Below are 14,564 nucleotides of genomic sequence, written 5' to 3'. Positions count from 1 at the left end.
TAACCTCCATCCCGTTGGGCAACAGTTTAAGCGTCAAGGTTGCGCAAATGAGGTCAAATAGTAGGTTAGTGTGATGATGCTCGTTAACGCAATATACACAAAAAAGACGAAGTGGGTTATGTTGTCAAAGGGGTCTCCATTTTATTCAGAGATAAAAAAATAACAGCAGCACATTTTTCTCATATAATTTGGGCATGTTTGTAATCGTATGCGGCGAGTCGTAGTCAGTGCGTAAAAACCATTGGAGGATCCGTTAATTGATAATTTCTATGGATGCGACTTTTCCTCTGAATGAATGCTCATTGAACCGGTTTATGCCTGCGAAAGAAAATTGAGATTGAAACGAGATCGATCTTAAAAGGTATTTATGAGTAAGGACACCTACCCCACTATCGTCGGAATGTTCCTCGCTTTCACCAGCTTCTGCCGAGGGCCAACATTTTGCATTTTCGGATTCTGTGAGGTTCTCCGAAGGGTAGTATTTGGCCGCTCCACCAAAGAAGAACCGAACGTCCACGTCAGAGTCGTTTTTCAAATTCTTCTCGACCGTTTGGAACTTCACCCAATTGAATTTGTTTGGTGTTTGTATACTCAAGAAGTCAGGCGATTCTTTGCTGATTATGCTCAAGGTTCGCGAAACTGCCAGTCGCACGTTAGGTACTCGATCTTCTGACAGATCTAGTAAATAAGGCAGAATATTCTGGTTAAAGTTCTGTGCGTCCAAAGCTTTGATCTGGTGGATTTGGTAACAAATGTTCACAAATGTTTGTCGGTAAGTCCAAACTCGTCGTTCAGCTAAATCTTCCACGATATTCGCAACAACTCGGATGCTGAGATAGCGTTCTGGTGATTCGTCTATGTGTTTGATAATGACGGCTACGACGGATGCGGCCCCGGATCTCACAGATGCCACCCTATCAGTGCAAAGTCGATACGCCACGGGTGTAATAAATTCCAAAACTTGAGGGGCCGAAAAGCATGGAGTGAGTTTTTCCAGTTGGTAAGTTAGTTCTTGTCTGAATCTCCAATTCCGCTCGTTATCCATTTTGCGGAAGTCTCCCAGTTTCTTCAAGTATTTGTCGCGATCCACCGGGTTCAATAACTGGAGGAAATCGGCCAGATGCTTCAGCAACCCGATTCGAACTTCGTCCAAATCTTTCAGGAAGCCATCAAAGATAGGAATGAGATCAGTGGCTGCTATCTCTTTGCCGAGGATGACGCCCATTTCGTGAATTGAAGAAGCCAAAGTGCGCCTGACTTTCCATTGCATATCCGATGCTAAAGCAATGTAAGGTGATCGCAACAACGGCCAATTGGCTCGCCCTAATGTGAGTGCTACGGCCGGTAGCGAGTATGCACAATGCCGAGAGATATCGGTGTCCACGGTTTGGGCCCTTGATGGGTCAATCATGGACACGTAATGGTCGATCAATGACTGCGGGACGATGCTTTGTATAGTTGCAGGTGGATATTTCGGCAGTGCGGGGTCAGGGGGATAGTCTTGAGGGTTGACTCCTTCACCTTCGCCATAGGATTGATTCCATTTGGGATCGAATGTAGACTGATTTGAGGATGAAGAGTCTGTTGAAACCGGACGAAATAGATCCAATGTTTGTCCGCCAGTTTCTGGAACGCAAGAAAATCATATGAGAATACATTTTTGCAAAAAGTTCTGGGGAAAAAGATTCAAAAATTAAGATTAGTGTTCCCAAAAGAGAATAAAGATTTTTTATTTTATTTTGAAGCAAGGAAAGATCAAACAGACCCCGAGAACAAAAAGAGGTGTTTACACTGATTTGATATTGCAATGTGGGTTTAGGCTAAAGTATGACAGGGAAGTAAGTGAGAGTAGTCTTCCCGTCACCAGCAGCAACATACATGAGATCGTATGTAGAAATACCTTCAGCTGAAGTCAAGTCGTCAAAAGTCTGAAATGTGATGATTGGCAATTTTTGCCACGAGCCCTCATTTTGGGTAGGTTCAGTAGGTGAGCCTAAATTGTAAGGAAGACCGGGGCAAATTACTACGTGGGAGCTAGACCTAGTCGCAATCGACGATATTTTTCAATGTCGCACTAGCCATGGCACCAGACGTGCTCCACAAACACCAGAGATGCTAGAAATTCCTTTCATTTACCTGCTTCGGGGCGTTCTTCCGTTTTCTTGGAGTCGAGACTCAGCTTGGCCATCTCATCGCTTGGAGTGCTCGATATTCCACTGGCACCATCTTTATCCAAGTCGATCGACCCAGGTGGATCTCTCCAATACAAGAAGTCGTTAAAATTCTGCTCTTCATCAGTGTCAATTTCCTGTGTTGAGGAATAATTGGTGGAAAGAACTTTTTTCGTAACACCCGCTCTCTTTTCTTCCGGACTCTGATCCTCGTCACCATATACTAGGTTCACACGGTCATTGGGTTCATCTCCAGGACTTTCATCCATGATTACATCTAATGAACAGGGGGGCAAAGAATTGCTAAATGAATGGAAACAAGTTTTTCTTGAAACAATATGAGCTTACCGTCATTTCCTTCTTTCACGTTAGATTTTTTCGCCCGTCCGCTTTCGAGCTCGTCCAGTCTAAAGGAAAGTTTCTCACGATCGGTCACCAAGATTTCTCCGTTGTCGTTTTGAAGCAGCGCCGTCAACGAAGGATCAGCAAATGTGGAAATAAAAGGGCCCAGGGCCTGATACGCAGCCATTCGAACCCATCGGGATTGGTCCCGAAGTAAGTTGAGAAAAATCGGCACCAGTTCTGTTCGTCTCGTTGACGGCGAGCATTCGCAAGATACAGACATGAACACGTCGGAGCAAGCCTTTCGGACGCCCCATACTCCATCTTCACAAAGGTAAAAAAACTTTGGCAGCTGCAAATAGGTTGATGGGTGAAAATAAAATTGAGAACATGCTTCACAACGATTTTTAACTTACCAAGACATTTTCTGTGGCCTCAGGGCCAACGACAGCGGCGAACTCTCCAAAGTTTGAGGCGCACACTTTCCTCACATGGAACAAGGGATCCACACAGAGGGACGCAAAGCGATCCAAAAACAGATGCTTCACTGTCCCACGACCAATGAGTGGTGCTATTTTGCTCAGGAGCTGAAAAATCAAATTCTTCCGTTTACTTTTTTTAATTCCAGTAACCTAAACCAGTCATTGTTAACATTTTGACGAACATTTCATTAGGGATATGCTGCTGTACCGTACATCCGGTCATTGTTAACATTTTGACGAACATTTCATTAGGGATATGGTTTTGCCGCCATGATATTCTTATGTGCTTTCCATCCAACGATCATATATTGTAGTTCCCCATGTAATGACGGAAACGGGCCAGTTGATCCAAAACTACGAGGGTCCGCTTCTTTTTCCAGTCTTCTCGCCTTCCTGGCTATGTTCCTTTCCTTAGCTTCCCAATCTTCCACCAAGTGAGACTATCTCCTCCCTAGAACCAGTCGTCGTATCTCACTCAAGAACGAGGGAACAACGCTCCGTCTGGATTGCTTGTAAGCTGGGTTTCCAAATCCCTAGTACCTAGAGGGCTACTAGTACCTGATCTGGAAGAAGAGCGCGTTTGCGCATTTCTGTCTGCTGCCTTCGTACGAGAAAAACGGCGAAGGCAAAGCCTATGATCTCATTGGATCTCCGCACTAGAGTAGCTTCGTTGAACTGCTTGACTGAGGGGAATCGTGGCTGCTGGTTCTCTCCTCTCGGCCCTAGCTTGCCAGAGTGCAATGACCCCATCCTCTGGACGAAACTCAGACGGCCGTTGCTTCCTACATACAAACAAGCATTTGCCGTTCTGTACTGCAATCTTCATTTCTGAAGAGTAACCCCTCGCCCCAAAGATGAGATGAACGAGAATATCAGAAGCTTCTCTGGTTGATCATTTTTTCTTACTTTAGTCTCATTTAAATCCACTTTTCAATATGAATTCAAACCCAGATCAATGGAAGGCAGCGTTGTTACCCGACGAGAGGAGGTAAAGACGAACCAACATCATTTTTCAAAAAAAAAAAAAAATGCGGCAAAACCAAAGCCCCTCAACCAATACTTACCGTTAACAGAAATGCAACGAAAATGCATTCCTACACCCCACCTGCTGCGTCGGTCTATGGATCCACATTTCCGCTCATCAAAGCTGGCTGTGATATGATACCAATGACACATAATCCCAACCACTTCGAGAGGGAAAATTTGAATCATTGGGCACAGCTTCAACTAAGCTGACAAGACCCAATTTAGTCTTGCTCGAAGAAGTTGTTCGCCTGACTCCAAGTGAGAGTTTGGAATGCGTCAAATTGGCTGTGATATGAAACCAAACCCTCATGGCACACCCCACCCAATTTAACGCCTCCACTCGCTCATGTCGGCTCCTGTTTGGGTTCACTTAATCCATGGTCGGGTTGTGTTCCGATGGATGTTGTGACGTCGTCTCTTGCTCATCAATGCTGGCTGTGATAGCAATGTAAATAACACGCCATCTCTTCACACAATGAGAGGACAGCAAGCTATGACCTTCCAGCTTTGATGGCAAGAGGTTGTCCAAATAGCTCAGTAAGATTTGAAGCCATGAAGTACCTTTGCTTTCTGCAGAAAGAGGATGAACAAAGGCACCAACCGGGCGGAAGACACCGTAATGAGATGTAAGGCAAAAGCGAACATCTCACTACCCATGTCTTTCATGCGGTCAATGCCAGGCCACAATATGCTAAGGTTTTTGAATGTTGATGGGCTACTTAAGTTGAGAAAATCTGACCTACCGCAACAGCTTCCGTTCTTAAATTGTCCAAGGATTCGCGATCCGTTAGTTCGAGGATCACGGGACACACTTGCTCCTCGACATGGCTTCGTTCCACAAGCCCTTGTTCTAGAAGTACCAGTAGTGCTGCCTGAGATGTCTTTCGAGCTTGCTCACTATTATCAGTGAGGAAATTGACTACTATTGGCAAAAGGAGTTTCGGGACCACATGACTGAGGTTGGGCTTGGACTCCCGGCAAAACATCGCTATGTGCGGTATCTGCTCCATGAGCTCTGCTCGAACCGACGACTCGGGGTCATTAGCCAATCCATTCATGACCTGAAGCACAGCATCAACCTCATCCATGAAATCAGCCACAAAACGCAAGGTTTCCAAAACCATGCGCGCCACAATTTGCCTGTAAAGAAATTATATCTTGATATTACTGCTGACATTTAAAAGTTCAAGAAACCTTATTCAAAAGTTAGAATGTTGTAAGACCATTACGCATATGCCCCTTCAAAGTGACAATCAGTGAATAGTCTCTTCTAGTCTGCTTGATAACGCATGGCCTAATTTCGTTGCCGAGAGTGCATTGATTCAAATTACGTAACAAATTGACGCATTGACATTTGGAAAGCTGGCGCAGCCTCGCATTGTTGCGCATAATAACTTAAAAGCTTGTTTGTCCCGAAGCTGCTCCCCTAGAAGAGAAATATTTTTTGTGGCGCCTATTTTCCACGAATCGTCCCCATGCTATCCAGCGCGACAGCAAAAACCGTTGAAAGCATAGATTAGTCGATCAAAATGGCAAACATTGCGGTTCGTTCATATTTTACCTGAGTATCTATCGGAATACACTTCGGCACATTCATTGACTATCGCTTTTGACCGAGGCAGGTTTCTTCTTTCTCGTCTTTTGGTCTCAGCCAAATCATGCTAATAATGAAAGCCCAAGTTTCCCACTCTTGTTCTGCTCCTTTTTCCTTCCTTCATCATCCACCTTCCTTCGTCTTTCCGTTTAGCTTCACCCTAGTCCCCCTTTTCCACTTTGTCTTTCCTTTCCATCCACTTAAGAGGAAGGCAGAATGGAAGAAGAACAAGACAGGAAAGGCAAGTGTTGTAGCAGCCCGAGAAGAAGGAGCAGCAGCGCTGGAATCTGCCCCTCCTAAAGAAAAAGGAGTAGCCGAGGGAATGGTACCAGAATTGGTCGTCGTCGTCCTCATCGTCGACATCGATATGGTCGGACTAGGTACAGAACAACTAATGGAGATGGCGCTTTCTGCTTCACACACAGGGTATTCTCTCCACATCCAGGAATGAGAAGAAAGACACCCAGTGAAGACGAGGTAGCTCATATCGTCCTAGTACTTGGCACAAGAAGCCTTCTTCACACTAGCTAGACTTGTATTTTGTTTTGGAACAAAATTCTTAACGCAAGCACTATTATCGATCAAGCACTTCAATCACTGGCTTGTCTCAAGTAAGTGAGCGAAGCCAGGGTCGACGACAAACACACTGATCCCAAAGCACTATTCACTCCCTGACGCAAGCACTGTTAACCCAAATATATTCCTCAGGATTTATTGATGCCTCTTTCATTAATCAGTACGGAGTGTTGAGGATAGATCTTCCTAGACCGTTCGATTCAGACAAAACAAGCACCAAGCGTTAGTTCTTCTTCACGAAAGAATGCATGTGAAGTAAGCACCAAACCGAAAGCAGACACAGAAGCAACTTTTTTTTCGCCCAAGAGAATGCCAAAACTACGCAATTGGTCACAATCTGCTCATGAAATCATATATCTAGGTCACAAATGATCTCAAAGCAACACAATCCCATTCAAAAAACAGCGAGACAACAGTTCTGTGGATGTTGAGTCTCGCCCAAATGAACACTGCAGCCCTCTTAGTTCGAAAAAGACTTCGTAGTCGTCGTAATTCTGAGCGTCGGATAACTGCTTCTAGGACCAGAACCAGCACAGCTTCTACTTCTGCAACTACTGCTACGATACTACAACAGCTAACAGCACCGCCACCAGTACTGGTATTGCTAGAGCTAGCAGTTATAGCAGGACTAAGACTAGCAGCAGGAGAAGTGGTACTACTCGGAGTTCATGTTAGAGCAGTAGTAGCAGTTATGCTTGCAGTAAAAGTAGTAGTGCTTGTTCCAAGATCAAGAAAAGAGGACTGCGACGCGGCTCTTGATGGCTGCCTAACCCGCGTCTGCAATCGCAAAGTTTTGTGTAGCTCAGCCCCTCTCCGGTCGTTCAAGTCTCATCACTGGCCTGGTGCCAAAACACCCCGAGAAGTCCGCCCTCAGTAGCGCATGGCGGCTTGGAGGAGGAATAATACCCTCACGCTAGAATGCCGCCATCATAAGAGAGGAGAGAGGCCCAAAGCCAGCAAGAGGGTCAGTCGCCCATGACGGAGAGGAAGACGAAGGGACGGAGGAGGTGGAGGCTACTCTCTTAGGCTCGTCCACCAGAATCTGCACTACCCTCGTACCAACGGCTGTCCCATGGCCCAAATATGGCCCGTCGGACGCCCGAGCAACCCGGGAGTGTTGTTGGCCAACATCAATTCGATGCCGAATTGAAGTAGGCTAGGCGTAGAAAAGGAAGACCCGGAGAGGGGGAGAAGCACATTCAGGGAGAAAGAGAGGGAGAGCGAAAGAGAGCGAGAGACAGCGAGAGGGTGGACAAGAAGAACTCTGGGATGTGGGAGCAATACATTCCTCAAGCTGCTACTTCAGCGGGTAGGAATGAAGTAAGCGGTCGAAGCGGATCCAGTGAAGCCCGTTCGACAAGAGTAGAAAAAGCCGTCCAAACGGGAGCGGCCGATTTGCGCTTTGCTCTCAGACTCAGGCAGGATCACCTACCATAAAAATACAACAGAAACCTCCGATCGCCGTAAGAGGCGAAACCAAAGGAGAGGAGGATGGAAGGACGAACTCTTGGAGTCAATGCCGCCCTCTCTGACGCTGTTCTGAGCTGCTAGCCGAATATCACAGGTCTTAGAGGTCTCCTCTCTCGGAAAAATAGAAAGTATGCGATGACGCTTTAGCTGCCATCTGCCGACAAAGCACTATGAAAGGAAATTTGCATCACCTTTCCACAGTAACAGTTCAAGCTGAACATGGATACATATTCAAGGAAACGACCTGAAACATGCCCTTGGGTTACCTAGGGCCAACATTACTACGGAGAATCTCTCGAAACATGTATTTGTGACCGAGATGCGCATAAAAGACGAGATCATTGACCCTTTTGTTGGTCAAAACATCAAATCAAAGGACTTTGCGACTTCACTTATGCAATATTAAGTAATAAAAAGCGCACTTGTTACCACGCTTTACATACCTAGGTAAGCTCGTGGTGCATTATCATTTTTTTATGATTGTGAGAAAACTTGAGGGATCAAAAAGAATTGCGAAGTTTTGAGGGCATTCCAACATCTAGATTCTACATTTTCCATTGATCTCAATATCTTAGGTTTTGTTCTCCATGGAAAGCGCCTTCTCAAATTTTGCTTGGACTCTCTTGAAGATGTGAAATCAAGATAAAGAAAGACGACAGTTTGACTTGCTTATTGCTCGACTAGGCTTTAACGACAGAGATCGGTTGATTTTACATAGATGAGTAGCAGATTGACTTTGAGCAAAACAACATACAAAACTACATTCCAACTTCATTATCTCTCTTATCATAGGTCATGAGATTTGACTCAACCATTAACTCACAGGTCCTTAAGTGTTTTAGTTTGTTGAGAAACTTTTTTCTTGCGTATCAATACTTGTCAATTTACAAAACATAGTGAATCATGTTCTCTACGATCATGTCTGGCAAGGCCAATAAATACCTGACCCATCGACGAGCTTAGGAGCAATGACAACCCCGAGAGAGAACACAACCATTATCATTATGCCCATTCCCATGGCCACGTTTCTCGTCGACTTCAATGCGAGATTGTCATAAACAACGATCGAAGGAATTGATACCGATGGTGGCTTCTCTCCTGAGGGCAATTTTTCATGCCAATGCCATCCTAACCAATTAACGCTGCCGATCGAAAAGTGAATAGCGACAACTTGGAAATGTCTCAGCATGACCAAGTAATTGCCAATAAAAGCTAGCCGCCATTCTCTCCCTCTTTGCTAAGCGCTCCATAAAACAATCGATCATTTGAGCGCAGGATATGAGGTGCTCATGTGTGAGCAAGGCTCACGTTTCTTGGAAGATGCTCACGCCAGCTTAAAAGTAAACCCTTCATTCCTTTAGGCATTCATGAGGAGAGCGACATTCCAGTATAACTAGGCAATCAAGATAAAAACAGCTTTGATAATTCATTAGTAGCTACCTTTAGAAGAAATCCCAGCCATAGAAGATGGGTCAGTTTTGCCATTCTTCTTGCGAACCCGCCATGGCGTCCCCAGCAAGGCACTACTCCAAGACATGGGACAAGGCGTTAGATACCTTTTGGACCAGGGGGGTCAATCTTCTTTCATTTCACTTCCAAAACTCAGACTCGCGCATGATCAAATTGACCATGCAAAGCCAACAGTCGATGTCTGTGTTTAACTAATACTTAGCAGCCACCAAAGGTCAATGAAACTCCACATTGCAGCAATCACTCAATCACGAAAACTTGAATATTCAGGCACAAAGGTCGCGCTTTTCACCAGGAGCACGAGAACACAACCCAAAACATCTTGAATGATATACTATGTTCAACAAGCAGCATCATTCTTCGCTCGCTGGCTTGAGTCTTAAACTTCTTTCTCTCTCCCTCTTACTCTGTCTGTCTGTCTCCTTTACGCTCCTTCCTCCCTCACCTCCCTCCGCTTTGCCCCCTTCCTCCTCTCGTCTCTTTCTACATCTTTCGTCTTGCTCTCCCTCACTTGGGTTGGAGTCAGTTGATCTCAACTTCCTCGAATCAACTGCCCGTCCAGCCCAAAATGAAGAAAGAAGAAATACAGAGGGAGAAAAAGAAGAAGGGAAGAAGGGAAGAAGAGAAGAAGCGAGGAGGCCCACGTCCCACATAAGCCCCAGTTTCCGCCTGGAACAACTGCTAGGAATGCAATCCAACAAACGGCAAATGGATGGAGTGGCGAGAAGGCGCCAAGCACGCCTTTCCTCTCGTCTGTGTCCACTCGTACGGGCTCACCCTCCTTAGCGCATGTCTAATGTAAGGGTTTGAGGGTGCGCCAGCCTTTGACTGCGGGAGCAATAAACTACTACTTGTCAACTTAGCTTGCCTGCAAGGCAACGACACTCCCACCATTAGCGTACTGTCTCATTCCTTCCAAGCAGCTTAGGTCGCAAAGCTGCAGCAGGTCTCCAAGATTGTCTTTGGGTGCCTCAATTTACCCTCGTCCCTCCCATTCCTTTTCCTGTTCCAAGAGTTACAAAATGATCTGGCCCTTTTTCCATATCCTTTGATCAACGTCAGGGAAATTCAGCGACGAAAGCAATTGCTCAGATGACAGCCGACACTTTTTTACTTATCGGACTTTCAAAGTCAATCTGAAATGCCATTACTGGATCATGGAAAAAGAACAATTAATTTTCCTTTGACAATGGTTTTGTACAAATTGAATTGTGAATTTCAATGCAGTGTTGTCTCATAATTTTGCGTTCACTCCCTTTGAGGAATAGTGCATATCGAGGTAAAATTTAGGACGGTAAAAAAAAAAATATAATTTAGAATGTGAAGCTTCTGATGATATTCCCTTGGTGGGAAACCATTTTCCCTTCAAAAGTTAAAAACACCCGGAACTAATTAAAGACCGGCAACTAGCACAGGTGGAACAGAGCTGATGGCAAGGCTTACGGGCTATGAGAGGGATCCATTTTCGGCTAATGAGCGGTTCGAAACTTCAAACCCGCATCTCCCAAACAAAGAGAAGGACAAATCCCATTTCAATGCTACAGGCTATCAACAAGTAGATCCGTACTAAGGTTCAATAACTAGAATCGCTAAAGCTGAGTTTAACTATTTTATTCGAAGGGCTTTGGTAGCTGACACAATATCGAGGGGTATGCTTTCGATATTATTTCAGATTGTACTTTAGTTTGTACTTCAATGCTAGCGGAGTAGGTTTGGCTAAATGTCAACATGAGCGAAGAGCTTATACTGAGCACATCCTTCCGATTTTGTGACGTAACAAAGTGAAAAAGTTTGTTGCAACGCCCGACGCTAATTCGTTCGTGGCTCAGATATTATACGAATTGAAAGATAAATAGGACAAATAACTCTTCCATCTTGAACTGCCAGGGATCCCATTTCCAGTATCGGCAAGGATGTTCGTAAAAAAATAGTACAACCCAAACCTTTATTCGACAGATCTATCAGATGTGAGAGAAAATAAATAGATCAGGAATTACATTCCAAAACCTAATTCAAGATCTTTGCCATTTTATCAGTATAAAGCGCCAATTACCCAATTGATATATTTTTAAATAAAACGATGACCGAGTGAGGAGATATGTCGTAAAACACGAGTTAAATACGTCTGCAAACTTCATCATGAGTTTATCAAGAACGAGCAAGACTCATTGCCGAAACAATGATGCCTGATTGTCAAATCTATTTTTTCTAAAGCATCTTGTCACGCTTTATACCCCAACACCTTTTAGAGCTGTATTTTGTCATTTTTCCCCTAATCCAGCAAGTGATGTAGACATCTGGGCGAAAATGTGACGTGCAGAACAGAATTTTTTTTTCCTTTTACATATAAAACATTCATTGATGTTGACTGAATGAAGAGAGGTTGTTTGCTAACAATAAGCTAATTTTGTTGATCCAAATCCGGAAGTTTCAACACACGACCTCAGAGATTCGCAATTTGTTCGCTTGACCGTCATTCAACCAATTGGAGCTCTCATGTTTCAATTGACGCAGAATGAACCCAATTCCGTCCCGGTTTCAGTGGTAGTTTTATTTGTTGTTCTCTTCAGTGTGCGTTTTTCACAATTACGACTTTTAACGGTACCAACCTTTTTAATATGACGTATCTTTAGAGCGAGGATGAGAAATAGAAGGCGAGACTGTTTCTGAAGTTCAAATTTGTTCAATTCATAATGAGTTATCATTTGAATAGGTTCGATTGAAAAAAATGCAGACGAGTTATCACCATGGGTACTAATCTTGATATCATCAACTGTGCGGCAAAATAATACACACTGGTTCGTTGACAATTACGTGGCATTAGTTACATCTTTTCAGCTAATTTTTATCCTTACATTTCCTTCCATATTTGTTTTATGAATTTTCCTAGACTATTCCACTAATTTCCTTTCATGTGGTAAAATATTCCATCCCGGCAAAATATGAACTAACCATCCCTGCCTCAGAACTTCTTTGCCTGTCTCGATGAGTCAAATCATTTTGGTCAATTTTTTTAAGATATCCAATCGACAAATGCTTGTCAGGAATCTCGATTCTTTGAATGGTGTCATACTCCTAGCCAATGACGTTTCCATCAGGACCACTAGGTGCGTTTTTGAGCTGGAGGTCCGCAAGTCCTTTGGCAGAACCTTATCACGACTCAATTCCTTTTTTATTCGTCGGGTGGTGTATCATTGGAACACTCTATCCCTGGTGATTCGGCTATCGAAAACTCCTTCGGCGTTCAAGGAACTTGGTTGATACCAAAAGCAGTCGGTGTACCTTTTTGCCATTTACCAATGTTTTCTTTTTTGCATGTCAGTGACATTCATTGCGTTTGGGGCTTCCACTTTTTGGAGAGAAAACTTCAATTTTGGTATGCTACAATGTACTACTTCTCCCACTCTATCTTATACATTGTATTTCTGAGTGGCTTTAACCAATAAACAAACAATAAACGACAAAATCATCACATAAGTTCACGAGGGAGGGAAAACAACCAAACACATCTTTTCTGGACAATATTCAACCTAAACCCTCAAAAGTATCCCACGATCTACTGAATCCGTAATAAACGTCATAATCCAATCGTGATACCTATTCAAACTCACCGGTTGAAGAGATTTTCTGACTGTGCATATTTTTCCAGCTTTTGAACATGGGTGGCTGGATCCTCCGTACCAGACAGGTCTCTCGGAATCGTCACGGCTGCAATAGACCAATGAAGACAGATGAAAACACTTGGCTTTAAAAAAATGAAACAAGCTCCCCAACTTGCACTTTTTCCCAAGGAAATCCTTTGGTCTCCTTTGACCAAATGGAAGTGACCCATTGGACAAATGATCTGACGACCAAATATGACTACGGCATACGATTGATTGTGGGAGCAGTGGAATTAAGCTTTCTATTTCTTTTTCTTGTACCAAACCAGTCTAATCAAAATAATATCGATAAACCGTTGAAAATCGGGGTCCTCTGTAAGGCACAACCCAAGTATGTTTAAGACAAATGTACTCTGAACATATCTTCAGGAAGATTGTTCGACTGAAATGCAAACTTTTATCTATTGGAACGATCTTTGGTATCCCTCTTTTTGGCTAATGCACGCAAAACCATGATCCTCGGTTAAAACATCCGCCATCCGAATTACTTATTCTAACCAACTCAACGTAAATGAGATTGTTCATCTCTGAGGAACGCGGCCATTGTCTTTCAAATCCAACCACTCAAAGGAGCATAACTAATCCATGAGCATGGAATTGAACGCAGACAACCAGCCAACTACTCACCCGATCCTTCGTCATTGGGATCATCCTCTTCATGATCCTCCTCATTCTCGTCTTCCTGATAGAAATAGATGTCTGGAACAAAAGAAATCGGCTTGTATTCAGTCTGGAGATTCTTCCATTCCGAAATTGAACGCATTGAAGCAAAGATTCTTCGACTTTTTCTCACCCGCCATTGTGCGAATCGGGGATCCTGAGCAATCCCCGCGAGCCTCAATGAACTGACCGAGACGCCTTGGAACGTAATAAGCACGGCAATCGCAGGAATCCGGTAAAATCGAGCAATTATAGCGTAGATAGCTAGCTTACGTTGGGCGATATGTTCGTGTTTTCGTCTTAATATATGAAGTATGTAAATCTATCTAGCTTGGGGTCTGAGCAGTTGATCTTCAGTTTTTCTTCGTATTGGCCTTGGGCACCTGCTCACCCTCTGACTTGCTCCCTCTCTCAGTGAAGATCATGCTATTCTTCAGCCCGAGCTGCCGGGTTTCTTGCAGGCTGCACTTGAGATCCATCCCTGCTTGTTTCGAAATGGGCCAGACCATGGAGAGTGTTTGAAACTTTTAGGGTACTTTGCGTCTTAGTACCTTGATGATCCGGATTCATTTTCTATGGTTTTGCCGAAATAGAAGGATTGTTTGGGTATGGTGATAAATCAGAGCAAAATGGGGCTGGTATTTCATTTTGTCTTTTAGTGAATCTAAGCGATTGAGCAGTAGTTATTCAGTAATTCTTGACTCGAAAAAACAGTTTTAATCAGCATGAAAAAAATAACTCTTGTCTTAATTGTTGATACTAATTGTTTCCACGTCCAAAGTCTCTTTCATTCGTGTATGAACGTAATCATGTTGCGCCAAAAGGGTAATATAATTGTCGTAGCACTTCCAAACTGGCTTTCGCCCCAGCCAAATCAGCCAGATTTGATAAAGGGAAGATTAGAATGCTTGCAGCCCCGCCTGCGCCTGCACTGGGTGCCCGATCTGGTTATTATTTAAGTATTCTTGGCTACAAATTTTTGGATAAAACTAGATATTGCGTGGATCAATATTGATCCCATACTTATTGAGCGCGATCGCAACACTTCAACATGAGATTGGATAAAATAAGTCACACATTATGAAGTACCTTCCCTCCTCTAGAACGCTAG

At 43.8% G+C, this 14,564-nt stretch overlaps 1 protein-coding gene across 3 annotated transcripts; it reads right to left on the bottom strand.

Annotated features, from left to right (window-relative positions):
- Positions 1–116: 116 nt before the first annotated feature.
- On the bottom strand, positions 117–13,951 carry LOC131884793 (serine/threonine-protein phosphatase 4 regulatory subunit 1-like). Of its 3 annotated transcripts, XM_059232675.1 has the most exons (10): positions 13,587–13,951; positions 13,421–13,492; positions 12,743–12,839; positions 4,765–5,161; positions 2,930–3,100; positions 2,520–2,865; positions 2,137–2,448; positions 1,901–1,993; positions 386–1,626; positions 117–318 (listed from the first exon to the last, which is right to left on the bottom strand). In XM_059232675.1, exons 1-10 carry the CDS (start codon positions 13,591–13,593, stop codon positions 313–315), a joined length of 2,742 nt encoding a protein of 913 aa, XP_059088658.1. In that variant the 5' UTR covers positions 13,594–13,951; the 3' UTR covers positions 117–312. The 3 variants fall into 3 exon arrangements, with proteins under 3 accessions (XP_059088658.1, XP_059088659.1, XP_059088660.1); XM_059232676.1 differs by lacking the exon at positions 1,901–1,993 and having other exon boundaries at positions 13,587–13,942; XM_059232677.1 differs by lacking the exons at positions 12,743–12,839; positions 13,421–13,492; positions 13,587–13,951 and adding an exon at positions 5,583–6,428.
- Positions 13,952–14,564: the final 613 nt, after the last annotated feature.

This window comes from Tigriopus californicus, chromosome 8 (genome assembly GCF_007210705.1).
Source record: "Tigriopus californicus strain San Diego chromosome 8, Tcal_SD_v2.1, whole genome shotgun sequence".
Taxonomy (NCBI): domain Eukaryota; kingdom Metazoa; phylum Arthropoda; class Copepoda; order Harpacticoida; family Harpacticidae; genus Tigriopus; species Tigriopus californicus.
The sequence above is the reverse complement of the archived record's forward strand: the minus strand, read 5'-3'. Positions and strand labels throughout refer to the sequence as shown.